The sequence below is a fragment of the Pinus tabuliformis genome, chromosome 6 (assembly GCF_031772625.1).
Source record: "Pinus tabuliformis cultivar Carrire ecotype Pingquan chromosome 6, CPIR1, whole genome shotgun sequence".
NCBI lineage: Eukaryota > Viridiplantae > Streptophyta > Pinopsida > Pinales > Pinaceae > Pinus > Pinus tabuliformis.
Genome location: NC_142292.1, coordinates 1,785,077,488 through 1,785,105,295, shown reverse-complemented (window position 1 = coordinate 1,785,105,295; position 27,808 = coordinate 1,785,077,488). Strand labels below are relative to the sequence as shown.

At 33.5% G+C, this 27,808-nt stretch overlaps 1 protein-coding gene across 1 annotated transcript; it reads right to left on the bottom strand.

Annotated features, from left to right (window-relative positions):
• Nucleotides 1–17,374: 17,374 nt before the first annotated feature.
• LOC149266143 (uncharacterized) lies at nucleotides 17,375–18,517 on the bottom strand. The gene has a single exon (XM_089407265.1). It carries the CDS (start codon nucleotides 18,515–18,517, stop codon nucleotides 17,375–17,377), a length of 1,143 nt encoding a protein of 380 aa, XP_089263391.1.
• Nucleotides 18,518–27,808: the final 9,291 nt, after the last annotated feature.

Below are 27,808 nucleotides of genomic sequence, written 5' to 3'. Positions count from 1 at the left end.
ACTCTAAGAGGAAGTGGTTTTCATCCTCGATGTTCCTATTCTCACATATATGGCAGATCCTTTCCATCCATGGTGTTTTAGGAACTGCCCAACAACCTGTTTCACTATGGAGCTCATGATAATTCGTTCTAATCTTTGCTATATTAATTTTCTTCTTTGAGCTAGTTAAAATAGACAGATACTTTTGATCTTCTAGGGTGGGGTTGATGACCTTCTTATAATAACTTAATTTTCTTTTAGCCGCTAAATCTTTCTCACACCACATTTTTTCTATAACTTTGAGAATATATATATGTGTGTGTGTAAGAATGTTTGTTTCAATATTTTTTAAATTTTCTAATTTTTAATATTTATTTTAATAAAATTTTTAGATTTTTTCTTTTTTAATATTTTTTTTTAAATCTTTTTATATTTGAACTTTTCCACTTTTTGTGTTATTTTTTTTAAACTTGAATTTTGGGTTTTTTTAATAATTATACTTATGTTTGATTTTTTTTTTAGCTTTCCTAAGTTTAATTTAATTTTTTTTTTTTACTAAGTATAAGTTTTTTAACTCTTTTTTTTAGTTTTTTTATTTTTGTTGTGTTTTCTAATTTTTACTTGTTTATCTATTTATTGAATTTTTTTTTACCTCTTTTTAGGTTGTAGGGGTTGTATTTGTGTCCATGTTCAATTAGCAATGTGACTCCACTCCACTGTGTCAAATTGATAGTTGATTTAAGTTTTCATTACAAGGGGTTAAGTCTACCTTCACTATGTGTCAATTTGATGGTTGTTTTTTAAGTTTCATTAGAATGGGTTAAGTTTGCCCCCACTACATGTCAATTGATGGTTGATTTTTAAGTTTTCATTGCAATGTATTAAGTTGTCTTAGAGTAAATTATAAGAAAGCTATACTTTTAGCATTTGGTATAATGACTCTTTTATCTAGGTATTCATTTTAAAGTTTTTTATAGTGGTCATATTTGGTCTCAAAATATGTTGAAAATTTAAGGTTTTTTTAGTGATGATATTTGGTTTTAATTTCATGGTTGAAAAATATGAAATTTCAAGCTTTTTGGGAGTCATTGTGTTTATCTTTAACGCCATGATTGAAAAATGTCAAAATTTTAAAGTTTTAAGAGTCATGATAATTATCTTTACCACTATGGTTGAAAATTTTAGAATTTTTAGTTTTTTTAAGTTGTGATTTTATCTTTAATTCTATCGTTGAAATCCTTTGGAATTTTAACAACAACAAAAAAATTGATGCAACATCAACTTTTTTTTATTTCAAGGTGTTTTTTCATGTTTATAATTGCACAAAAAATTTAGTTTTTAATGTCATTGTTAAAAAATATTGGAATTTTAACCCAATCAACAAAAAGGAGTATTGATGCGGCATCAAGTTGCATCAATAATTTTTCATTTTGAGTTGTTTTGTCATGTTTATTGCACAAAAAAATAGTTTTTAATGTCGTTGTTAAATTTTTCTGGAATTTTAACCCCCAAAAAAAGTGTTGATGCAGCATCAACACTTTTAATTTTCGGTGTGGTTTTCCTTGTTTTTTGGTGCAAAAATAAGGGTTTTGAGCTAGTGCTCTCATTTTGATGTTACAATTCTCATTAAATTGGTAATTTTGTTTACTAAATCTGTATATGCTATTAACTAACCGAGTTGTCTTTAGGTACGATTTTTTGGAAGTTTTTCCGGTGGGCTTTTCAGATCTAATTTCTCTAAAATCTAGCAGGAATTTATTGAAATCACAAGTTCGATGGGTAAACCCTACACAATCCAGGTGCCCTAGGGGTTTTTCAAGGTGCTTAATCCATATATAGTAAAAAACTCAGTAAATCAAGATTTCACATCAAATGTTTCCGCAGTTTGATAGGTAAACCTTGCACAATCCAAGTGCCCTAAGTTTTTCAAAGTGCTTAATCCATATATATATAGTAAAAAACTCAGTAAATCAAGATTTCAAGTCTAAAAAAATACACTAAAAATAACTTTTTAACTAACTTCAACCAAACATAAATGACAATTGATGCATAAATAAGAAAGCTATTAAAATAATATAACTACCGGCATGGATGACAATGAATGCATAAAAATGAGCATAATAAGAAAGCTCCATTAAAAAATAATATACATGGCCATTGATATACCAATAAAACATGACAATAAAAATGTAAAAAATTCTATGATGGAAAGATAAGTTGACCTCCATAGTAAAAATTTTAACCAAAATCATTCGAGTCTAAGTACAGTGATGTAATACATATTACTTTTCAGTGAGTCACAACCTTGTCAAATCCAATCCACAAAATTATAAATAATCATGGTAAATCCTAGGGACGGTAAGGAAAGAATGATGTATGTAATTCATCACAATGATTGGTAAAAAGTGGAAGAAGATATACGTCACTTTCTTAGATGGTTATTTGTCTTTGTTATGCTATTTAAAAAACCTATTTTATAAGACCTTCGTTGCATGGAACTTTTTGCAAGTGACTTCATTATTGAGATTATTCGCTTACCAAAGGTAATATATTTGAACCCAAAAAGAATTACTTTTTTTTTGTTAAAGCAGGAGTAAGATCTTCTATTTCATTAAACAGCAATTAAAATACATAGAATACATCAATCCTCGGTGAGTTGTAGACCAAAGATAAAAACCTACAATAATTATTAACGGACCAGAGGTACAAGTCCCGAACCCTACAACCAAACCTCAAAACACTCAAAAGAAATACATTGTGGATTTCGGCAGACCAAAAATAGACTCGGACACAGAGCAGAATAAATGTGCTGTTCAAAAAGAATTCAAATCCACTTAACACACCACTCGTGTAACTGTAGAAGGTAAAAGATAAGCGCTTCCCATAAAGAGCAATTTACTACCCACCAATAGTACTAAACACTGACTCCGCCGCGAGAAAATCACAACCCATACACATCCATCAGACCCACAAAGAGCCCAAAACGAACCACTACTTTGAATATGGCCACCAAATTGCTTTGATTTAATTAATTATATTTGCGGTAAGTAGAATTAATTCACAATGAATTGATTTTTTATTAATTTATTAAATTTTAAAAATTATTTGTAAAATTTAATAATTTTTTTGTAAAATTAAATATTAAATTTATTTATATTGAAATTAAATTAAAATTTTAAAATTATAATTTCTAATTTTTAACGGAGTTGTTTTTAGTGTAATTTTTTGGACTCTTCGGTGTCGGTGGAAAAATTTGAGGTGAAACCTTGATTTATATTATTTAAATTAGTTTGGACTTTCCGGTGTTGGAATCTGGTGGAAAAATTTGAGGTGAAATCTTGATTTGTATTATTTAAATTAGTTTTTTGACTGTATATATGGATTCAGCACCCTGGAAAACCCCTAGGGCACTTCGATTGCACAGGATTACCCATCAAACTTATGATTTCAATAAATTCATGTCAAATTTTAGAGAAATTACACCGGAAAAAAAACGATTGTTAAAACTTCCAAAAAATCTCATTAAAAACAAATCCATTTTTAAATGGTAAAAATCTTTGATTTGATTAATTTTATAGGTTAACATCTATTTATCAAAATTAAAAATTATTTAAAAATTAAAACTAAAAAAATCTCAAAACACCAAGTGTCTAGAAAAAACAATAAAAAAATTATTGTGACAGTTGCAGCCACTGTCATCAATAAATGATGACACAAATGATGACACAGTCACACCACATCAGGTTCTGGACTAAATTATTATTATTTTCCATTAATGACATGATCGTAGAATGAGACAAATTATTTGGAGCTTTCTAAAATATTAACTTACAAGTAGGGAATGTTCAATTCTTTTTCTCATTGGAGAAGCCTTGAAAATGACCGATTGAACTAAATCTTATCATAAATAATAATATTTGCAGTTGCTTTGGATATTTTTAACTTTAACTGATCTCGAAGATGTTGTCAAAGATCTCTTTCTAAATGAATTAAAAACTAATTTGCTTCCTTTATCTAGTATAGACAACATAGAAGATCTCTATTGTAATTTTACTACAACCCTCTCGTATTCTATTAACAAGTTCTCAATTGAAGTTTCAAGTAATAAAAGAAATAGCAAAACCAACCCATGGTATGACAAAGATTGTAAAAGTGCGAGGAGAGCAATTAAGGAAGTTGTTGATGAATCTTTTAAAATTGGCCAAATAAAAATATAAAAAGCCCTAACTAGAAGGAAAAAAAGGCAGTATATTCAGAAAAGACAAGAGAATCTTTTACACCTCTCTAAGGTAGCTCCTAAGAAATTCTGGAGGTAGATTCTAACTAGGAAAACTAAATATAATAATAAAATTGCTTTACACGACTGGAATTCTTATCTTAAAAAGCTTTATGAATCTCCAAATGTCATGGATAACTTTGAAACCCTGCTCACAATGAAAGAAGTTTTCTCATTAGAAGACATTGATTTTGGGGTTAATCGTTTGGCTAATGGAAAATCTAAGCACATTGAAGGTTACCAGGCATAAATCTTAAAAATTGGAGGTCCTGTCCTCATCCCCCACATTCACAAGCTTTTCAATCAAGCGGTCAAGCAAGGGTTCCCTAAACCATGGACTCAAAGCCTCATTATCTCTATTTTTAAAAGTGGGGATACAAATAACCCCTCTAATTATCGGACAATTATGATCAGCCCTCTCCTAGCTAAGTTATATGGTATTATTTTGGAAAGGAAGTTGAGCATATGGCTTGAAAGTGAAGATAAGCGGGCTAAAGGCCAAGCGGGTTTTAGAAAGCAACACTCAACAACAGACCACCTTGTTATGCTTAAGATCATTGTGGAGGAATGTCGCAATGATAAATCCAATCCCTTTTGTTACTTTGTGGACTTTAGAAAGGCTTTCAATACCATTCCTAGAAACAACCTTTGGAACAGATTAGAATAGCTAAAGGTTCCTTTTGAGTTGAGAGCTATCGCTATAAGGTTATACGAGAATGTAATTGCCAAGTTAAAGAACAATGAGGGGTGGTCGAAAGATATTAAGTGTAATATCGGAGTTAAACAAGGTTGCCCCCTCTCCCCTACCCTATTTGGCATTTACATCGATAAGCTAGAAGGTTGTTTAGAGGAAGCAGGATGTGCTGGCACGATCTTAGCTGGGATAGTCATCATCCTTCTTCTCTACACTGACGATATTGTTCTTCTCGCAAGGTGCCCATCTAATCTTGATAAGCAACTTATACTTCTTAAGGATTTCTGCTCTACCATGGGTATGATTGTTAACACTGGCAAAACAAAAGTTATGATTATCAAATCCAAGAAGGACACTTATGCTAATTTTATGTATGATAATAGTAACTTGGAGAAAGTGTCTTCCTACAAGTACCTAGGAATTGATATTCATGACAAGCTCAACTGGAGCTACAGCATTGAGAAAAGGATTAATGGGGGTTGGAAAGCTTATTTTGGTCTTGAAAATAATTGTAAAATGGCAAACCTCGTAATGTGGGATAGAAAGAAATTCCTCTTTGAAACTTTAGTCACTCTGGTTATCTTACATGGATGTGAGGTTTGGGGTTGTAGCATCTCTAGAGAATCCTGGAGCAAGATTGAGCAAATCCAGAAGCATTTTATAACGTATAACCTCAAAATTAAAAGCAACACACCCTATCCTATTCTCCTTATAGAAGTGGGTCTTTCCCTTATCGAGAGCTTAGCTATGACTAGGCTTCTGTTGTACAAGCACAAATTCAATAACATAAGAGACCATAGACTTCCTAAGCTAGCTTTAAATTCCAGCCAAAACCACCTAAAGCTCAAACGAGGTTGGTATAAAGACACCAGGGCCTGGTTAAACCATTGGGAGATCAACGAGAATGTTGCATTGCAAAACATTAATAACATTAAAAATATTGTTACTTCTAAGTTCAAAGAAAAAATGTGGTGTGAGAAAGATTTAGCAGCTAAAAGAAAATTAAGATATTATAAGGAGGTCATCAACCCCACCCTAGAATATCAAAAGTATCTCTCTATTTTATCTAGTTCAAAGGAGAAAAATAATATAGCCAAGATTAGAACAAACTCTTATGAGCTCCATAGTGAAACGGGTTGTTGGGCAATTCCTAAAACACCATGGATGGAAAGGATCTACCATCTCTGTGAGAATATGAACATCGAGGATGAAAATCACTTCCTCTTAGAGTGCCCCGTGTACAACCACATTAGATCTCAGTTTCAAAATCTTTGTTGCAATACTGACCTTCCTAGCCTTTTACGTTGTCAAAATACAGTGAACTCGGGAGGTTTCTCTCCAAGCTTTTTGAGCGTAGGAATAAAATCTTAAATCAAACTAAATAATTCTTTTCTTTAGGTCTGATAGACCAAATTTTGGTCTCAGTGGACATTAACCACCACCACCACCATCATCAGCAACATATATATATATATATATATATATATATATATATATATATATATATATATATATATATATATCAAAAATTAAAAACATTGTTTAAATAAAAATATAAAACAATTGAAAAATAAATGAAATACAAAACAAACTAGAGGAAAAAAAATAAAATCAACATAATTAAAATAAATAAATAACAAAAAACAAATTTAATAATATATATTTTTAAAAATTAAAAAATAATAAAAAACCAATGTTGCAAACATCAACATTGGGATAAAATCAGCAAGAGACCCGAAAAATGAAAATATCATAAAAATCGGAAAAATATTGGTCAGCAAACATTGACAAAATGAAGATACCACAAAAATATTGGTAAAAAACATCATCTTGGCAAAAAAAAAATCACAATTTCATGATTTTATAACAATAAAATTGGAATGTTTGCAACACTATATATATATATATATATATATATATATATATATTAATAAAAATTTAATTATTTAAAATATAAATTAAGGGCCACCAAAAGGGAGGTTGGAGTCGGCTAGGGGTAATGCAAATATATATGTGTGTATATGTGTTATTATTATTATTATTATTATTACAAATTTCTATAATATTTTTATTTTTTATATATTTTAATTTAATTATTTAACCTTTTTTCCCCGGCTTGCGAGTGACATCACTCTCCACGACGTATCCTCTGAGCACCCATGAACATTAAGATGATACTTTAGCGGCATTCACATGACATTCCAGCTAATGACCCTTTAAAGCATCCAAGCTTGATATTAAGGTGGCCACCCTGTAGCTACAGAGAATTTACTACCTTGGTACACTTGGAGAGTCTTTCAATTGGATATGCAGTTATAAAACATGGCAGGGAAAGCTCTAGAGAATGCCTGATCCTCTTCTACAGGCGAAGCTTTTCCCTATTCTAGAGCTAAGCCTGACATAGTTTACAAGTCACTGCCATTGTCTCCATGTTTATTCCTTATTTGGCCTCCAAGTTCATTCCTTTTGTTGAATGCACGCTCCTTCCCTCTCGTCCCCGCATGCTCATAATTTCCCTATGTTACTGGCATGCTCACTATTCCTATCACCCGTGAGATCATTCCCTCTGCTATCTATAATTCCACACCCTCTAGTTTGTCGGTTCATGAACGAGGATGCCCTCACCGTGGAGGCCAAGGTTGGGGCAGGCCTTCACTCTCCCCATGACATGGCATGGGAATTAGAAATTTTGATCCTAGTATTCCATGATGATATTGACATAGGTTGTTGACCTTGAGGCTATCAAGCTTCGCTTCATGGATGATCACGCCTGGGCTCTAAGGAACATCCTAGGTTGAGACCTCAGGGACCATGAGGAGAACATGCTTGTGATGGAGGCTCACTTTCTCAACTTGGTTCACTTCAAAATGGATCTCAAGGTAGCTCTTAGTGACATGGACAACTCCCCCAGCATCAACTTGTACCTATCATCTCTATTAGCATCACCTTTGCCTTTGTTAGGTGCAACTGTTGATATACCATCCTAGTTAGCACCTCTCGATGCTGGCCCTCCATCCTCGTCAACGCCTCCTCCATAATATCTTCCATCTATGTCAGTTCCTCCTCCTAAACGTCCAAGAGTCTAAAATTATCTCAAGCCTAATCAAATCCCTTAGCATGGGGATGGTGAATACTATGGCCTTGTGCCCATTGAGGAAGAGGAACTTGAGGTGAAGCAGCTACCTTGAGCAGGTGTTCTAACTTTGTTTCCTTATAGTTTTGTCATTTTTTCTGGTGTATTATGCCAATAGTTATGTATTCTCTCTAATGTCAGTTTCTATGTTACATGTGCATCATTTGGCCATCAGACTACAACCAACAACTCCTTTTGACATTTTTTAATGTATTTTGGTCTCACGCCCTTTGTGATCTCAAGGAAAAATATAAGGGTTTATGGCTTGAATACCACAATGATTAACTATTGTATATTTTCTATAATAGAAAGCTCTTTAACTTTGAATATATATATATATATATATAAAAAGAATGTTGTTTTTTTATTTTTAATATTTTTTTAAATCTTTTTAATTTGAATTTTTCAATTTTGTGTGTTATTTCTTTTTAACTTGAATTTTGGTTTTTTTTTTGTTTTTTTAATAATTATATTTATGTTTGTTTTTAATTTATTTTTTATTTTTTAACTTTCTTAATGTTTTAGTTTAGTTTAATTTATTTTTTTACTAAGTATAAGTTTTGTAACTTTTTTTTAGTTTTTTTTTTTGTTTTCTAATGTATTTAACTATTTATTTAATTTTTTTACCTTTTCTAGGTTGAAGGGGTTGTATTTGTGTCCATGCTCAATTAGAAAAATGACTCCACTGTGTCAAATTGATAGTTGATTTTTAAGTTTTCATTACAATGGGTTAAGTCCACCTCCACTATGTCTCAATTTGTTGATCGTAAGTTTCATTAGAATGAGTCAAGTCTGCCCCCACTACATATCAATTGATGGTTGATTTTTAAGTTTTCGTTGCAATGTGTCAAGTTTTCTTAGAGTAAGATTATAAGAGAGCTATACTTTTAGCATTTGGTATAATGACTCTTTTATTTAGGTATTCATTTTAAAGTTTTTTTAAGTCGTGATATTTGGTCTCAAAATATGTTGAAAATTTAAGGCTTTTTACAGTGATGATATTTGGTTTTAATTTCATGGTTGAAAAATATGAAATTTTAAGCTTTTGTGGATTCGTTGTGTTGTGTTTTATCTTTTAACAACATGGTTGAAAAATGTCAAAATTTTAAAGTTTTAAGAGTCATGATAATTATCTTTACCGCTATGGTTGAAAATTCTTAGAATTTTTAGTTTTTTTAGAGTCGTTTGAAATCCATTGGAATTTTAAGAACAACAAAAAAGTTGATGCAACATCAACATTTTTCGGGGTGTTTTTTCATGTTTATAATTGCACAAAAATTTTAGTTTTTAATGTCATTGTTAAAAAATATTGTAATTTTAACCCAATCAATAAAAAGGAGTATTGATGCGGCATAAGTTGCATCAATAATTTTCATTTCGAGTTGTTTTGTCATGTTTATTGCATAAAAAAATAGTTTTTAATGTCGTTAAATTTTCTCTGGAATTTTAACCCAAAAAAAAGTGTTAATGCAACATCAGCACTTTTAATTTTCTGTGTGTTTTCCCTTGTTTTTCTATGCAAAAAAAGGTTTTTGAGCTAGTGCTCTTGTTTTGAGGTTACACTTCTCGTTAAATTGGTAATTTTGTTTGCTAAATCTTTATATGCTATTAACTAACCGAGTAATTTTGTTTGCTATATCTTTATATGCTATTAACTAACGAGTTGCCTTTAGTACGACTTTTTGGAAGTTTTCGGTGAATTTTTGGTCTAATTTCTCTAAAATCTAGCAGAATTTATTGAAATCACAAGTTTGATGGGTAAACCTTGCACCATCCAAGTGCCCTAGGGGTTTTTCAAGATGCTTAATCCATATATATAGTAAAAACTCAGTAAATCAAGATTTCACCTCAAAAAATTTCACAGTTTGATGGGTAAACCTTGCACCATCCAAGTGCCCTAAGGGTTTTTCAAGGTGCTTAATCCATATATAGTAAAAAACTCAGTAAATCAAGATTTCACATAAAAGTCTTAAAAAATACACTAAAATTAACTTTTTAACTAATTTCAACTAACAATTAATGCATAAATAAGAAAGCTAATAAAATAATATAACTACCAACTTATAAGCATGGAAGCTAATAAAATAATACAACTACCAACTTATAGGCATGGATGACAATGAATGCATAAAAATGAGCATAATAAAGAAAGCTCCATTAAAAAATAATATACATGGCCATTGATATACCAATAAAACATGATAATAAAAATGTAAAAAATTCTATGATGGAAAGATAAGTTGACCTCCATAGTAAAAATTTTAACCAAAACCACTCGACTAAATACAGTGATGTAATACATATTACTTTTTAGTAAGTCACAGCCTTGTCAAATCCAATCCACAAAATTATAAATCCTAGGGACTATAAGGAAAGAATGATGTATGTAATTCATCACAATAATTGGTAAAAAGTGGAAGAAGATATATGTCACTTTCTTAGATGGTTATTTGTCTTTGTTATGCTATTTAAAAAAAACTAATTTATAAGACCTTCGTTGCATGGAACTTTTGCAAGTGACTTCATTATTGAGATTATTAGTATACCAAAGGTAATATACTTGAACCCAAAACGAACTACTACTTTGAATATGGCCACCAAATTGCTTTGATTTAATTAATTATATTTGCAGTAAGTAGAATTATTTGGCAATGGATTGATTTTTAATTAATTTATTAAATTAAAAATTATTTGCATAATTTGTTGCGAAATTAAATATTAAATTTATTTATATCGAAATTAAATTAAATTTTTAAAATTTAAATTTCTAATTTTTAAAGGAGTTATAAAAAGAGTTTTGTCATAAATTATATGTAGAAAATTTTTGTCGTCGCGTTTCGAACCAAGACAAGTTGAGGAGTCAGATCATGGTTGCATATTAAATAGGGAGAGCAGATCTTCCCAACGGTGGCTAGGTTGACTAGGTTGACCATCAACGACTATATAAAAACGGCTATATAAAAGCTAAAAGGTAATAAAAAATAATATTATAATTATAGTAACCAATTTTCTTCCTAATATGTATTATAATATATTACATATTAGAATGTAATTCCATTTTATTTTATTTATATATTATTCTTTGGTTATTAATATATTTAATTCTTTTTTAATTAATTTATTTAAGTGATTAGGGAAAAATTTGAGGTGAATTCTTGATTTGTATTATTTAAATTAGTTTTTTTACTATATATATGGATTCAACACCTTGGAAAACCCTTAGGGCACTGTGCTTGCACAGGATTACCCATCAAACTTGTGATTTCAATAAATTCGTGCCAAATTTTAGAGAAATTACACTAGGAAAAGCCACCCTAAAAACTTCCAAAAAATCACACTAAAAACAACTCCATTTTCAAATAATAAAAATCTTTGATTTAATTAATTTTATAAGTTAACATCTATTTATCAAAATTAAAAATTATTTAAAAATTAAAACTAAAAAAATCTCAAAACACCAAGTGTCTAGAAAAAACCAATAAAAAAAATTAATGTGACAGTTGCAGGCACTGTCATCAATAAATGATGACACAGTCACACCACATCAGGTTCTGGACTAAATTATTATTATTTTCCATTAAAGAAATTAATGTGACACTTGCAGGCACTGTCATCAATAAATGACACAGTCACACCACATCAGATTCTGGACTAAATTATTATTATTTTCCATTAATGACATGTTCGTAGAATGAGACAAATTATTTGGAGATTTCTAAAATATTAACCTAAAAGTGGGGAACGCTCAATTATTTTTTCTCATTGGAGAAGCCTTGAAATGAACTAAATCTTACCATAAATAATAATATTATATTTGCAGTTGCTTTGAATATTTTTAACTTTAACTGATCTCGAAGATGTTGTCAAATACATTTTAATCATTAAATTTTATAGCTATAAAGTATTGTGGACATAAATATATTAAATGATATATATTTATAGTCTAAATTATTGATATATTAATATATTCTCACAAAACAAATATTAATACATTCTATGGATTTTAATTCAAGGGATTATCGTTTGTCAAATGGTGATTATAGTAATGATATCAGAGGTGATGTTAATGTTTTGCAAGGGAATCATACGTGTCTTTATGTTAGATAAGACAGGAATATTGGAATTGTAATGTTAATGAGCTGGATTTTTTAATACTAATTTAATTTATATTTTTAAAAATATAATTTATATAAAAAAAGGTTTGTCATTTGCTCAATTAATTATATCACTTAAATATTAAAACAAAATTAAATTTTCCATAATATAAATTACATGTTTTTTTATGTCAACGCAAAATCATAAAAAATAGTTTTTAATAATTTTGTAATTTTGAAGCTGATGCTTTATTGCTTAAGTGGAAGCAACATTATTATTTATTTATAATTTTTAAGTGGAAGCAACATTATTATTTATTTATAATTTTTTAAGTTTTCTTTTCTTATAGGTTTTTATAAAATTTTATTTTATTAAAAAAAAGTTAATTTTTATATTATTTAAGCACATGTTAATTTTGATTTATTTATATACATGTTAATTTTGATTTATTTATATTTTTTGTTTTTTGTTTTTTATATTTTAATTGTCAAAAGGATTTTTATTTATTATTTAAAATTAAATATTTTACAATTTACATTAAACTATACATCTTTAAAATTAAAGATGATTTATTCAAACAAATTTTTATAACTTACTTTATTTAATTATGTCGTATACTCTACTCATTATATATCATTCTCTTGCACTTTTACACCAAATAACTATCTAATTTAATTTGTCTATATACAATTTTAGTTGTTTATTTATTATAATAATAATAATAATTTAAATTAATCTAAGTCTTAGTTAATGAATCAAAAACTTCATATTCTTATTTTATTCAACATTAATCATCAAAGTTATAAATTTCAAGTCTACCTTAAACTAGGGTTTATGATTACTATGTAATATATGGTGTATAATTAATATTTAACAATTTAACTGTAAGAAAAATTATAAATCTCAAGGCTTAAATTGGGATTTATGATTACTCTGCAGCATACTTTATAGCTAGATACATAGGTAGATACCTTAAACTAGGGTTTATAATTACTCTGTAACATATTTTGTATAATTAATGTATAACAATTTAAGTATAAGAAAAATTATAAATGCAAAGCTACCTAAAATGGGGGTTTATGATTACTATGTAACATATTTTATTTATAAATGGTTTTGGAGGGTTTTAACCTTATAACCATTTAAATTAATTTACAGTAGCTATCAATTATTTTTTATATAAGAGACATCATTAGCAACCATGCTGCATATTACACTTGTTATTAATTTAGAAGAAATGGTAGAATTGGTAAGCAATAGTATTTTATAATTTAGTATGAACAAAATATTATAGAAGAATAAGTTATATATTATATTAAAAGAATTAAATAATAATAATGTAATTCTAAAACTATAGTCAAACTATTTGTTAAATTGATATATAAAATTTCTTTATTTTGGGGTAAGAAATCTCGTTAATGACTAAAATTTATAAATTTATAAATATTCTATTTCTTTTGAGAAAAAAAAAATTATATATATATAAATATGAGATTCATTTATAAAGGAGATATATTTTTGACAACTATTTTTAGATAATATTAATATTAATATTAATTATTTTTTTAAGAAGAAATGCATATTATTAAATATTAAATTTATTTTAAAAAAGTTATAATCAAAATTATATATTAATTATTAAATTATGTAGTGTTTGAAAGATAAGGAATTTTTATGTAAAGATTTGATTATTAAAATATAGAGAAGTATCTATATTTGATTCTTTCTCTTAAAAAAATACATATTGTTAAATATTAAATCCACTTAAAAAAGAAAACACATGTTCTACATATATATTCTAACTATTTTTTAAAGAAGAAATGCATATTATTAAACATTACATTTATTTAAAAAAGTAAAATTATAATTAAATTATATATTAAATTAGGTATAAGATTCCTTTGTTTTAAAGACAATAAACCTTTTTATGTAAAGATTTGATTATTAAAATTTAGACAAGTATCTATACTATATTCTTTCTTAATAAAAAATACATACATATTGTTTTTTCAGAGAGAAAAAAGCATCATAGTATTATATTGAGTCAATATAAAAGATCATATGGTACAAAAAAGGCTCAAAAATAGCCAGCAGACCGAAATATATGAGACAAAAAACCTGTAGGAATAGGACTTCCCAAAGGACACGGAAGCCAACATCATCAGTCCATAATCAGAGCTAACAATCTTCAGATAAAAGAGCATCAGATGACTAGACACATATTAAAAAAAGAGATAGTGTATAAGGACAGCTAGAAGACATGATATATACTAAAAGAAGCAGAGAAGATGAAGAGAATGACACTGTATTAAAAACCAAAGAGACTCAAAACCCATGAATAGAGAAGCCTGGATGAAGCAGGAGAACTCTCCATCAATAACCATCATGGACCATGAGCCAGAATCTAAAATCAGCCCCTTCTTTGACAGACAATCAGCTTGGAAGTTTTGGGAATGGAAGATGTGGTGAATGGAGCAATCTCTCATGCGCCCCCAGAAAAACATAATCCTGTCCATCCACCCAGTCAAATGAGGACTACTAATGTGGCAGGCACCCTTTACATGATCAATCATTGTTTTTGAGTCGCCATAAATTGAAATATCCTGAATATCAAAAAACACACAGAAAGCAAGCAGGCCTGCTAGAGCCCTCGCCTCAGCCAAACTATTAGTGCCTTTCCCACCGTTCCATGAAATAAAGTATTGTAGCTTCTCGTCCATAATAATGTGGACTCCGCAGCCACAAATGTTATGTTGCTCAACCCCATCAAAAAAAGCACAAGGAACTCTGTTGAGAGGACATTCTTTCTCTTTCATGCGACCTTTTTTCATTTTGGGCTGTTTTAATGGCACTGAATCATAGATGGAGATAATATGATGCAAGATAGACTTTAGGGAGTCCTTTGAGTCTTTGAAGGTTTTGTCGTTCCTCCATTTCCATGCACACCATAGGACAATGATGATAAGAGATCTCCATGATTCTCTTTGAGCGCACCACCATTCAAAAGCTGCCTGGATTGAAACAAAAACAACATGAGGGAAACCATAAAGCAGAGACAATTCATACCAGATTTGCAGAGAAGAATTGCATTGGAAGAACATGTGATAATTGGATTCCTCCGCTGATTCGCACATAGAACATCTACTCGGTCCGTGCCAGTTCCTTTTCCTCAAATTTTCCCAAGTCAAATTTCTGTTGTGGAAGACCAGCCACGAGAAGAGAATCATTTTAAGAGGGCATCCCGACTTCCAGAGGATCAAAGGATATATAGAACAGGAACTAGATGCCTTTAATTTAATCATATCAGAGTAAATGTCTTTAACACGAGCCGACAGCTTTGCATTTGGCACAATCCAAATAAGATGATCTGCAGTCCCTGAGCGATGGAAACCGTAACTACGAAGAGCATCCTTCACAGAATTCCATACGGAAACCAGAGGTTCTGACAGATGAAGATCATGGGCTTCTTTCCATAAGGGAATTGGGCCATGCCAAACTGATATTAATTTGTCCCACGTAAAAATGCCATTTCTGTAAAAGAAGAACAAGAGGCTTTCAGGGATGGATAAGCATTCCCGCCCACCCATAATGGGGTCAATTCCAATTAAAATTCTGTTGCCGGAATAAAGACTCCATCTCAGATTCTTTAAGAAGTATTGCTCAACTTTGCAGAGACTGAGCCAAATAGCAGATCCTTGTTTGGCTCCAATTGATCCGTTCCTGTACCAAAATTCCAAATCTTTACCTTTCATGTATTTCTTTTTAATAATGATACTCCATGGCCCATCACCATAAATACCCCGCCACAGCGTTTTGAATAGTAGCGCTTTACCAAAATTCCGCAAGTCTAACAGGCCCCAACCGCCAAGATTCTTTGGTAGAGAGATATTTTCCATTTTGGAAAGATGGAATTTCCTCTGTTTAGATTTACCGCCCCAAATAAAATTTGTAGAAACTCTGTTCATTTTTTGTATGATACTTGTTGGAAGGAAGAAAATATGAGCCCAGTAAATAGCTAATTGCGCTAAGACCGCCTGAGTTAAAATAATTCTACCTGCCAAGGAAAGAGTCTTGTATTCCCACGCCGAAACCTTTTTGTAATATCTTTCTATCACCCATTCCAATTTGCTTTGGAATAGCCCTTGGCCTTCAGCTGAAATCCCAGATATTTCAAACCCTCCTTGAGCGATCTCGACTCTATTCCAAACAGCTCAGAGATCCAATTCACCATTTCCATGTTGGTATCATTGTGGAAAAGGGTAGATTTTGCTCTATTAATTTGTAACCCAGTAGCTCTTTGGAATCTATTAAGAATATCGTTGAGGCATATCCATGAAACTCTACAAAGCATATAAAAAATGAGCACATCATCAACAAAGAGGTTGTGAGAGATATGATTGTCCTTGCAAATCTTGACAGGCCTGCACCTATTTTCGGACACTGCTTTGTTTATTTGGAGGTTGAGAGAGTTCATTGCCAATATAAATAGAAGAGGAGAAAGGGGGCACCCCTGACGAAGACCCCTTTTCGCTGGAAAGAAAGGAGAAGGCATTCCATTTATGATGACCGCATAGTGTACATTTTCGACACATGACATAATCCAGCTAATCGAGTTTGATTTTAGGCCGATCTTTGCCAGAAAACATCTAATGAACCCCAAATCTAAAAAATCGTAGGCTCTTTGTAAGTCAATTTTTAGAATGGCCACATCTGATTTTCTTGATATCATTGAAAAAAGACTTTCTTGAGTAATTGCAACTGCATCCAAAATATTACGCCCCTTTAAAAAAGCATGTTGGTCTTTGAAAAGAAAGGTGGCCAAAGTCGTTTTCATTCTTTCAGCAATAATTTTAGTGATAATTTTGAAGGATATATTGCATAATGAGATCGGCCTAAAATATTGGAAGGATTATGCTTCTGCCTTTTTTGGGATTAGAGCAATCTGTGTGGATGTTGTGATCTGATGAATATTTCCAGAGATTCGAGATGCTTCAACCATCCTCAGCAAGTCTTTCTTGATGATATCAAAAAAATGAGTAAAAAATTCTATGGTCCAACCGTCCGGGCCTGGGCATTTATCCCTTTTGAAAGCCTTCAAAACTCCAAGGAGCTCCTCCTCTGTGATTGGCTGAAATAGGTTCTCATTTTTCTCATCATCAAACATTTGTGGAGCCAATTCAATACCCCATAGAATGTCCTAAAAATCACAGACTTCCCTTCTTTTGTACTGGTTTTTGAAATGCCTTACAGCTTCCTTCGATATATCATGTTGAGAGACGAAAAAACCACCCTTTCCATCACTAATTCTCCATATGGTGTTTTTTTTGCGCCTGGAGTTTGCAAATTTATGAAAGAACTTAGTGTTTCTGTCACCATCCTTCAGCCATATTGCCCTGCTTTTGAGCCTCCATGAGGCCTCCTCCTGTTTCAAAAGAATTTGTTTTTTCCTTTCCAGATCTTTTATATGACATTTCATGCTAAGAGGAAAAAAATTTGCATCCATAGACATTAATATCATGTCCAGCTCCCTCTGTATTTCTTGAAGCGCCTGTCTGTCCCTTTTTCTTTTATCATATTGCCACTCTTTTGCCACCTTTCTCAAAACATACATCTTGTCTCTAAACGTCATAAATTGGGGGGACAAATCACTTGCGGATAAATCCTTCCATGCATTTGAAATGATTTTATTGAAATCTGGATCCTCTAACCATGTTCTATTGAATTTGAAGGGGTAACCCTTTCTGAAACCCTTCTCCTGCCAGCTGAGGAAAATTGGCCTGTGATCTGATGTAAAAGCACTCCCAATGGACGAGATAGGCATGCCCATTTTGTCTATGATGCTAACATGCATTATGAATCGATCAATCCTTTTAGCAATATACGCCTCTCCTAACCTTCCGTTATCCCAAGTAGGCATCATTTTCAAAGGAACAATATCCCCAAGATTTCTATTTAGAAGTTCAAACTTAATATGGTCAGCAAGCAAGTCTCTTTTTCTGCAGTTACCCCAGCATTCGTCAGTGCTTAAAGTTACATTTAGATCGCCTGCAATCATCAGAGATTCAATATCAAAAATTTCCGAGGCAAACAATTTTTCCCAGAAAGGGATTCTGTTCTTATAAGGCGCATAGGTGTTCAAAATATTAATTTGGAATCTTTGACCTCTGATAAATGCCGAGATAAGAATACCAGCAAAACACTTGTAGGCTTTGGCTCTGATCCATTCAGGATCCCATAAAACTGCCAGCCCCCCTGACAGGCCTCTTGCCTCTGAGGCAACCATATACCATGAAGGAAGCATTTTCCTAAAGTAAGATATGGACACCTGACTGCTGTGCATGGTTTCTTGGATTAAAATAATTTTTGGCCGAGCTATGTGAAAAATGTCCTTTAGCGCCAAGAATTTTGGGTCTGCGCCTAGACCCCTAATATTAATAGATATAATAAAGGTCATTTGGATGAGTCACCAGCCATGCTTGCCCTAAGAGGTTGTGATTCAATCATATCATATATGGGAACATCGACCAGGGATAAATTCCTTACTCCGCTTTCTGAAACAATTGTCCTCCCCCTAAAATGTCTGCTCCCTCCATTGTGTTTCTTTCTTACTATAATATTCCTTACAGAATTTGGACTTATGAATGAAGAAGCAGGGTTATTCGGTTTGTGAATGGTCAGAGGCTCCAGATCAAGAGATTTTCTACTAAGTAAAAAATCTAAATCACTGTCACACATATTAACTGGAGATGATATTGAATGGGGTGGCCGCCACCAAAGGCTCTTTGCCTTTTGAGGAAAGAAGATGACTCTTGTCCGGCGTCGGGGATGAAGATGATATCACTATGGGGTGGGAGCCGATGATGAAGTCCTTAAACTGAATGGGCGCAAGAGAAGGAACAACTTTTTCATCCCTTGGTTCTGGAATGGGCGAACAGAAGATAGACGTAGCCTTGTTAATAGTGGAACAGGTAGCCTTTGGAGAGGAATCTAGTTTGGATTCAGGCCCAATAGAAAAATCCTGAGACAACAACTGCGGGGACAGAGTGGGTTCCAAATTTTTAAGGGCCCAATCATCCACAAGTTCGGTCGTTGATAAGTTGGCTGTAGGTGAAGAGATATTCTTTTTAGAGGGTATGGGAGAAACTATCCGGGGTCTACGATGAAACAACCTTGGTTTTGGGGCTGCATGCTGCCTGCAATTTTTAATTAAATGACTATTTTTGTGGCATGTAGAGCACCTGAAGGGGATGCCCCAAAAATCCAGCCTTTGTTTAATTTTTAGGTGCCTCTAAGTGATCTTGATATGATCTAGAAAACCTCCCCTATATGCCTTCTCAATGAGAATCCATGCTATTCTTTTGTCTTTTTCTCCAAGACACCATGGGTCAACATAAACAAATCTACCAAGGGAGTTGCCTATTACAGCGAGAGATTCCATGGACCACATCTCCAGAGGGAGATTTGGGAGTTTAACCGAAATCAAATTATTTTATGGAGTATTTTTTAACGGGTCGAATCCAATATACCACCTGTAAAGAGCTAAAAAACTTCTTCTAAAAACCCAAGGACCCTTCAAGACATTTTCTAAGTCACAGGCCTTCAGGAAATGAAAACAATACCACTCTTTCATGAGGATAGAGATGATGGGGGTATAATTGATCAGAGGTTTCCATCGGTCCTCAAGCCATTTTCTCATCGCGGCATCGTCCATTTCCGGAAAATGCCATCTGCCCACCAAGGTGAGATCCTGAAGGCTTTCAATTCTATCAGAAAGATGAGAACTGTCCAAATTGATAGCAGAAGGTGGGGGGGCGGGGGTGGTGGTTTTGACAGGGTTCCTGGCTTTATTGTAATGATTCGCATGATCGCGCAGAAACTTATCCTTCAGGTGGGACTCCTCTTTGCTATATGCTTTTCGAGATGGATGAATTGAGTGGAGCCCATCCCTCTCCCAATCAGCATCTTGCCATGAAGGTTTGACAATCATGTCGTCCAGGGTGGTTTGCCACCCGGCAGACAACGTGGTAGCCTCTCATGCCTTTTTAGCCAGAATAGTGGCTCGGACCATGGCCTCCATGGCTGATGCATCCGACCCACCGTCCATTCAACTCCAGAAAAACCTCTCCTAGGTAGAATAGCCCTCGGGGTCCTAATTAGATTCCAGATCAGTATTGTACAAGAAATTAATCATCCTTTGATCCATTTTTGAACATAACACCTGGATGAGATAAATGCCAATTGAGGGGAATTAAGTGAGGATGGATCAGATCAGACTTTGGGACCAGTGCTAAGAAGACTCCAGAAGGATGGCTCCAAAAATCAAGGCGGGCGCAGATTTATAAACCAACTTTTAGCCAAGGACCATAACTAGGGGTGACGATAGCGCATCGACAATTTGACTAAAGAGGGATGTTCCTAGATTGACTGTACACTCATGTACAATAACATCATATAAAGGACACAATCCAGATCTCAATGAAATTTGAATTTCCATTCCGGAGATAGATTACGGGATTTCTGGTCTTGGAGAAAATTTTCCGATCCCGCAATCTGGGCATCCAATGGAGGAAGCCATTACTGGCACTGGTTCGAATGTGCTTCAGGTCATTCAGAGAATGAGATAAAGAACATCTAACTGGAAGAGGATTCTTGGCAAACTAAGCAGGAGCAATAAATATCAACAAATGCACCACCATGCTCCTATTCTAAACTGAATGCCAGAGCACGGTTTGTAAAATACTATGGATTTCTTCAATTTTAGAAAAAATGCCGAAAGCATTTTGGAAAACCAGACCAGAACAAGGAAAAAAACATACCCAGTTCCACTTAAACTCAACCAGGTTGGGAGGGATTAATTCAAGAATTAACTTGTAAAGGACCAGAGCTATAAAAATAATTCATCGTAGTATCCCCAGACTAAACCATCACTAAATTTCAGAAGCCATGCTATATATCTTAACGAATACATAGAAAACGCATAAACATAAAAAACGTAAGAAACTGTATAGGATTATAGAGATAAATTAATTTACTGACCTCTTACCAGGCGCGTACCGAGGGGAGAGCGTGAAATCCACCAGCATCAACGAAAACCAGGTGGATGATAACCAGAGAAATGGAATCCATGACAGGAACAATAGAAAGACTGGGTGAGACCAACCAAAGAGAAAAAAAAAAACTATACTCCCTTTCCTTTGAACCGGGTAAAAAGCAAACTGGACTAAGATACGAGTCTGTCAACATGAAAGGTTTTAGACAACAACCAGTAGGTATCGGCACGACAGAAGGTAGGTATGCATGGATGACTTTCAGCGTGTAAAAGGCTAAAGGGAGCGACAAGCATGCATTGGACTGTCGATTATACCTGCCTATCAGCGATTGGTCAAGGCCATGGACGCCAGAGCTTCGAGAGGCCTGGTTCGTTGAGCTTCGGTCGCTCCTCCTCTATCTAATAAAATAAATAAATGTATACATATATGTATTTTTTTTCAACTACTTTCTTTTAGAAGAAAATATATATTGTTAAACATTAGATCCATTTATAAAGGAAACACATATTTTTGACAACTATTTTTTATGTAATAAAATAAATAATTATATGTAAAAATATATCTAGATTTATTTTTTTATTATTTTGTTTAAGAGAAGAAACATATATTTTAAACATAAATGTTTTTGACAACTATATTGTATATAAAACATGTTTATGTCATAATTTAATTGGTGGTCGCCATGTTATGAAGTATTTTATAAAGTGTGATATTCAATGTTTAAATTACTATTGGAGTCAATCCAATGAAAAAAGAAAACGCATGTTCTTGATAACAATTTTCTATGCAATAAAATAAATAATTATATACATATATATGTTTTTTCCTAACTACTTGATGTTGAAAGAGGAAACATATATTATCAAACTTTGGATCTATTTATAAAGGAAACACATATTCTTAACATTATTTTTTATATAATAAAATAAATAATTATATATAAAAGTATCTATATTCTCATTATTTTGTTTAAGAGAGGGAATACATATTATTATACGTTAAATCTTTTTAAAAGAGAAATAAATGTTTTTGACAATTATTATTTATATAAAATATTTATGGCATAGCTTATTTGGTGATTACCGTATTATAATTATGTAAACTATGATATTAAAGGTTTAAATCCCCGTTGAAGTAAATAATAATAAAAAATGGAGCTATTTTCGTGTCAAGATCCTCTCGAAAACAAAATTATTGGCTGAAAAAAATTCACTAGGCACTAGGTTCCAGTAGATTCATGAAGGGGCATATCTTATTTTTCGCACTCTGATGTCTTAGTTGAATTGCTTCACTCCTCGTAGCCTTGGCCTCCCGCCGTAGCCATGGCCCCTCCAGAGTCTGTTCCGGTAGGGGTTCCTCCTCCTGAACCACATCTTATGACTCAGCACCCTCCAGAAGAGTTTGCTTCAGCGTTCGCCAGTCTCATATCTTCATTAGGACCTCCTCGAACCATACTTGTTGTCTCCAAATTCGTAAAAAAGCTTGAAGATATCCCTGAAATTGTTCTACCTCCCTCCTTGCCCCGTTGAGTTGCTCTCTCATTATCAGAAAGAGGCTTGGTGGGTCAATTTACTAGCCTTTGGCCTTCTCCAAAATCTGTGCAAAAATGGGTTGAAAGGAACTAGTCTCATTCAACCCATGGGAAAATCTCCATTCAATTATGTGGTAGAAGATATTTCACCTTCCATTTTGAAACGAAAGAGGACAGAGATCTGATATTTAGGAATGGGCCTTATTTCATGGATACAAGGGGTCTATATCTAAACAGGTGGATGCTAGAATTTGACCTTGAGCTAGATGTCCCAAGCGTTGTTCCAGTCTGGGTCCATCTTCCTCACCTCCCCCTTCATTGCTAGGGAGATGAGTCGATAAAAGCAATAGGAAATGTAGTGGGAAAATACATCCACATAAGTGAACCAAAGGAGAATATGCATGCTTGCACAAGGATCTACATTGAAGTCAACCTAGGAAAAGGACTCCCGGAAGCAATAAAGATCAAGGTGGATAGCTGGATGCACATTCAGCAATTAGACTATGAGAAGATCCCATTCAAATGCAAGGTATTTCACGAGAATGATCGTTTCGCTAATAGATGTCCAAAAAAACAAGAACTTGAAGAATCTAGAAGCTCATGAAACAAAATGGAAACTAGTAAAAAAAATAAGATCGCGATAAAACATCTGCCCCACCAGCCCCCTCCTCATCAACTCCTCTCCCCTCGAGTGCTCCCCTAACACATTCATCTATTGTGTAACCCCTCTCATCTAATCCCCTCCTTGACTCCAATCCCTTTGTACCTCTCAACTCTTCCCTCGATCATCCTCTTTCTTCTCAAGAACCTCTTGTTGCTAATCCTTCTTCATCCCCCCTCTCCTCCCCATTTGGCCCATCCTCCCTTCCTCTATTTTCCCTCTTCTCTTCCCCCAACCTCCCTCTTAGCACCCCCCCCTTCCTTTGAAAGAATCCTCACAAGAAACCAGTCTAGAGAACCCCTCCTCTCTTCAGACCTCCAAAAACGACAAGGAAGAAAGGCCAATAAGTAAATAAGGGACGAAGCAGCAGCAAAGGAAATGGAAATGGGAACATAACAACTAATGGACTCTTTCCTTTAAAAAAGCACAGGAAGCAAGTAATGAATTTGGTCTCCTGGAATTGTAGAGGCCTAAGATACCCTACGAAATTCAATGCAACAAAATACCTCATAACAATGGAAAAAACCGATATATTCATGATCCAAGAGACCAAAATCAATGAACAGGAAATGGGAAAAATGATTCAAAAACTAAGGAATTACGATGGCTCAGTACTCCAAGCAACTAGGGAATTGGGAGGAATATGCACTATGTGGATGAAGGATAAATGGGAAGTACAAAAGAAACAAATAAATCAACATTGGATCAAAACAAAATTAAGAAATACATTATTTGGTCTACAAATTTTCATTTACTAATGTGTATGCACCAAATCACTACAGAGATAAAGATTCATGTTGGAAATCCCTCAAAGAAAACCTACTGCAAGATTAAAAAAAAAAGAGGCTTATAGTAGGAGTGATTTAAACTTGGTTCTGAATGTTGAGGAGAAATTAGGAGGTATTTTTCATGCAAAACCTTCTCGAGACTCCCTCGAAAGTATAATAGAATGTCACAAACTAATGGACACCCCCCAAAGAATGGGAAATACGGTTGGAAAAATAAAAGGATTGGGAAAAGTAATATAAAAGAGAGACTTGACCGAATTTTAATACAAAACAGTATCATATTAGAATTCAACTTTGTATCTTTAGAAATCATTCCCTCTACGGCCTCTGATCATAAACCAGTGGCTATCAGCTTAGGGACAATCGAAAACTTGGGCCCCCTCTTATTTTGATACAACCCTTTATGGAATAGCAAAGAATAAGTTAATCAAATTATGGCAGCAACTTGGACTCTAAATATCACAAGCTCGCCAAGCTATGTGTGGGAAACAAAATTAAAAAGTGTTAAGAATAGTCTAAAAATTTGGGCAAAAAATAATCACAAGGAACCACAGAAAAGAAAGGAAGAATTGCAGAGAGAAATGGAAATAGTTTAGGAAAAGATAGAAGGCAAGGAAGACACAAAAGAGAATCAATTGAAGGAGAAAGATCTACGCTGGGAAATCTATAGAAACAACAGGAAAGAGGAAGAAGAATGGAGGCTCAAATCCAGAAATCTTTGGATTCAGGTTGGGGATAAAAATATTGTATTCTTCCATAACATAAAAAAGATGAGAAGAATTGTAAATCAGATTGACACAATAAAAGGTGAAGGAGACCAAGATATCAAAGGGCAAGAGGCACTTAAAAAATAAGCATACAACCATTTCAAAAAATTATTAACAGTTGAGCAAGTAAATCCAGATTTCAAGAGCTTCACAAAGCACATTCCTAAGAGGATAAATGAAGAAACAAATTCAGAACTCTTGAAAGAGGTTGAAGAAAGTGAGGTTCAAGCAGCTATGTGGAGCCTCCAGCCCGATAAAGCACTAGGACCAGACGGTTTTTCAATAGCTTTCTACTGCTCCTATTAGCCTATCATAAAAAAATATCTAATAAGAATGATCAGAAATGTCTTCTCGAAAAAGAAGTTGGGAGGTTACACAAACTTGACCTTCCTAGCCCTCATCCCAAAAGAAGCAATACTCTCAACTTTCAATCGCTTCCAGCCTATCTATTTATGCAGCTCATCATATAAAATCATCACCAAAATCCCAGCCAATCGTGTGAAACCTCTCCTAACCAACTTAATCTTAGAAAACCAAGGTGGTTTTGTTCCTAAAATACAGATCGTGGATAAAATCATGATCATTCAAGATGCAATGCACTCCAGTTTAACAAGACAATGGCATGTCTTCATTATAAAACTTGACATGGCAAATGCTTTCAATAGAGTCAATCTCCCTTTCTTATCAGTTGTCCTTAATAAATTTGGCTTCTCTATCAAGCTTATAGAAATTATAAATGCATGTATTTTCAGCCAATGGATAGTGTTGGGTCCCTATAATACTAGTGATTACCCCATTACTATTGTAGTTATACCCCTTATTTATATTGTTGTGCCCCTATTACCCCCATATTGTTATTTCTGTGCCCCATAGAATCCCTCTATTGTTATTTTTGTGGCTTTATAATATTTTTTTTTTTCACTTACTGGTTCACAGATACCTGGGTCAGTGGGTAGCCGCTACGTCCAGGGTTTTTAAACACTGAGTGGACGCCACCCGAAGGGCATCAACACCCCTCGGCCTATTTACTGACCTAACCCCAAGAGCTTTCAGAATTTGACCCTGTGACCTCCCATTGGCGAGGCACTTGATTTGACCGATTGAGCTAACTCTTGGGGCTTGTGGCTTTATAATATTATTGTTAGGTCGGCTGGATTATATTGTGACTCCTTAGACTCCTATATATAGAAAGGAGGTTTTGTCATTTGTATCATCCAAGAATTTTTCATTTATGTAATGTAAAGGAGGTTGCCCCCTCGAAGAGGCTGAATTCTAAGGTGTTGATCTATCTTTTCTATCTTTTCTTGAGCTGGTTTCATAACATTTGGTATCAGAGCTTTGGATTCTAGGGTTTCGCTGCTCCAAACAGGTCATCGTGGCATTTTCGCTATAACTTTTTTTCTGTGACGTTTCAAAAGTCGCAAAAAAAAACCCATTTGAGAAGAAATCGCGCTGAACCTTGGGTCCGAATTTCAGAGCTTTTCGCGTGATATTTGCGGAGATATGATCTGAGGAAGTTGGTCTTTTTGCAGACTCCTGAATTACATTCAAAACAGGTGACCTGGGGAAAATCGTCATAACTTTCTCTCTGGGGATCGGATTGAAATTTCGTAAGAAGGTACAGAAAGAGGACGGACTGTAGTTTCTTGTGTGTGTGTTTCAGATTCAAAGGTTGAAACAGTGACTCGTGGCATGTCGTACAAGTTCGCTCTACTGAACCAGTCTAGAAGAAAGTCACTGTGGGAGATTTCACATAACTCTTCCTTGGAGAATCCAATTTGGCTCAGACTTGTGGCATTGGAAAGAGGACGTAGAAGGCTACTACAGGTAGCAATTTCAAAACTAGATGATCCGAAATTACAGAGATACATCAGATTCAATATCAGGCTTCTATAAAGTGAAAAAAGGTGTGTAGTTTTTTTTTAAATTTTTGTGTAAGCTTGGTTTAACGGAATTCAAAGGGCATAGTAAAGCATTATTATCGGTAACTGATGCCCCAAGGAAAGAAAATGCAAACACCTAGTAAGGAACCTGAAAGCTCTAGCATGACTCATGAAGAAGAGGAAGAAATGCTACATGATATATCAAAATTACAAGAACAAGTGCAACAAATGTCACGCTCACAAAATTTAACAGATGCTAAGATAAATGGCGTGGAAGCTAAGATAAGTGGCGTGGAATCTAAGGTAAATGGCGTGGAATCTAAGATACAGGGCATGGAAGCTAAGATGGATGAGTCGAAGACAGATTTGAAGAGAGACATGGCAGATTTGAAGATAGATTTGAAGACAGACATGGAAGAATTGAAGAAGTTGCTACAAGAAAGGGTCACTAATGACAAGGTAGTAAAGGAAACTCATGATGAGAACAAAAGAAATGTTAATCATGATTCCATAGACGTAATGTTGGATCGAAGAATCACCATATTCCAAAAATCGATATGAGGAAGTTTGATGGCAAGGATCCCGCCACATGGATATTACAGATGGAGCAATTCTTCGATCTCAATAATGTGCAAAACGCACAAAAGGTACGTATGGAAACTGTATATTTGGAACCAAATCAGTTTGTATGGTATCAATGGCTTTGTTCTCGTAAACAATTTATCACTTGGGCAATTTTTACGGAAGAATTGATAGCACATTATGAAGATACAAAAAGCAACACTTTTTTTAGCCAATTGATAAGTCTCAAACAAAAGGGTTCAGTAATGGAGCACATTGAGGAGTTCCAAAAATTGAACATAAGGGTAAAAGATATTCCAGAGGAGCATAGGATTGATGTGTTCATAGGGTCTTTAAAGGATAATATCCAACATGATGTTCGCCTTTGGG

Excerpts from the sequence above, each read along its gene's own strand:
- LOC149266143 (XM_089407265.1), bottom strand. The coding sequence starts at position 18,517 with ATGCACAGCAGTCAGGTGTCCATATCTTACTTTAGGAAAATGCTTCCT.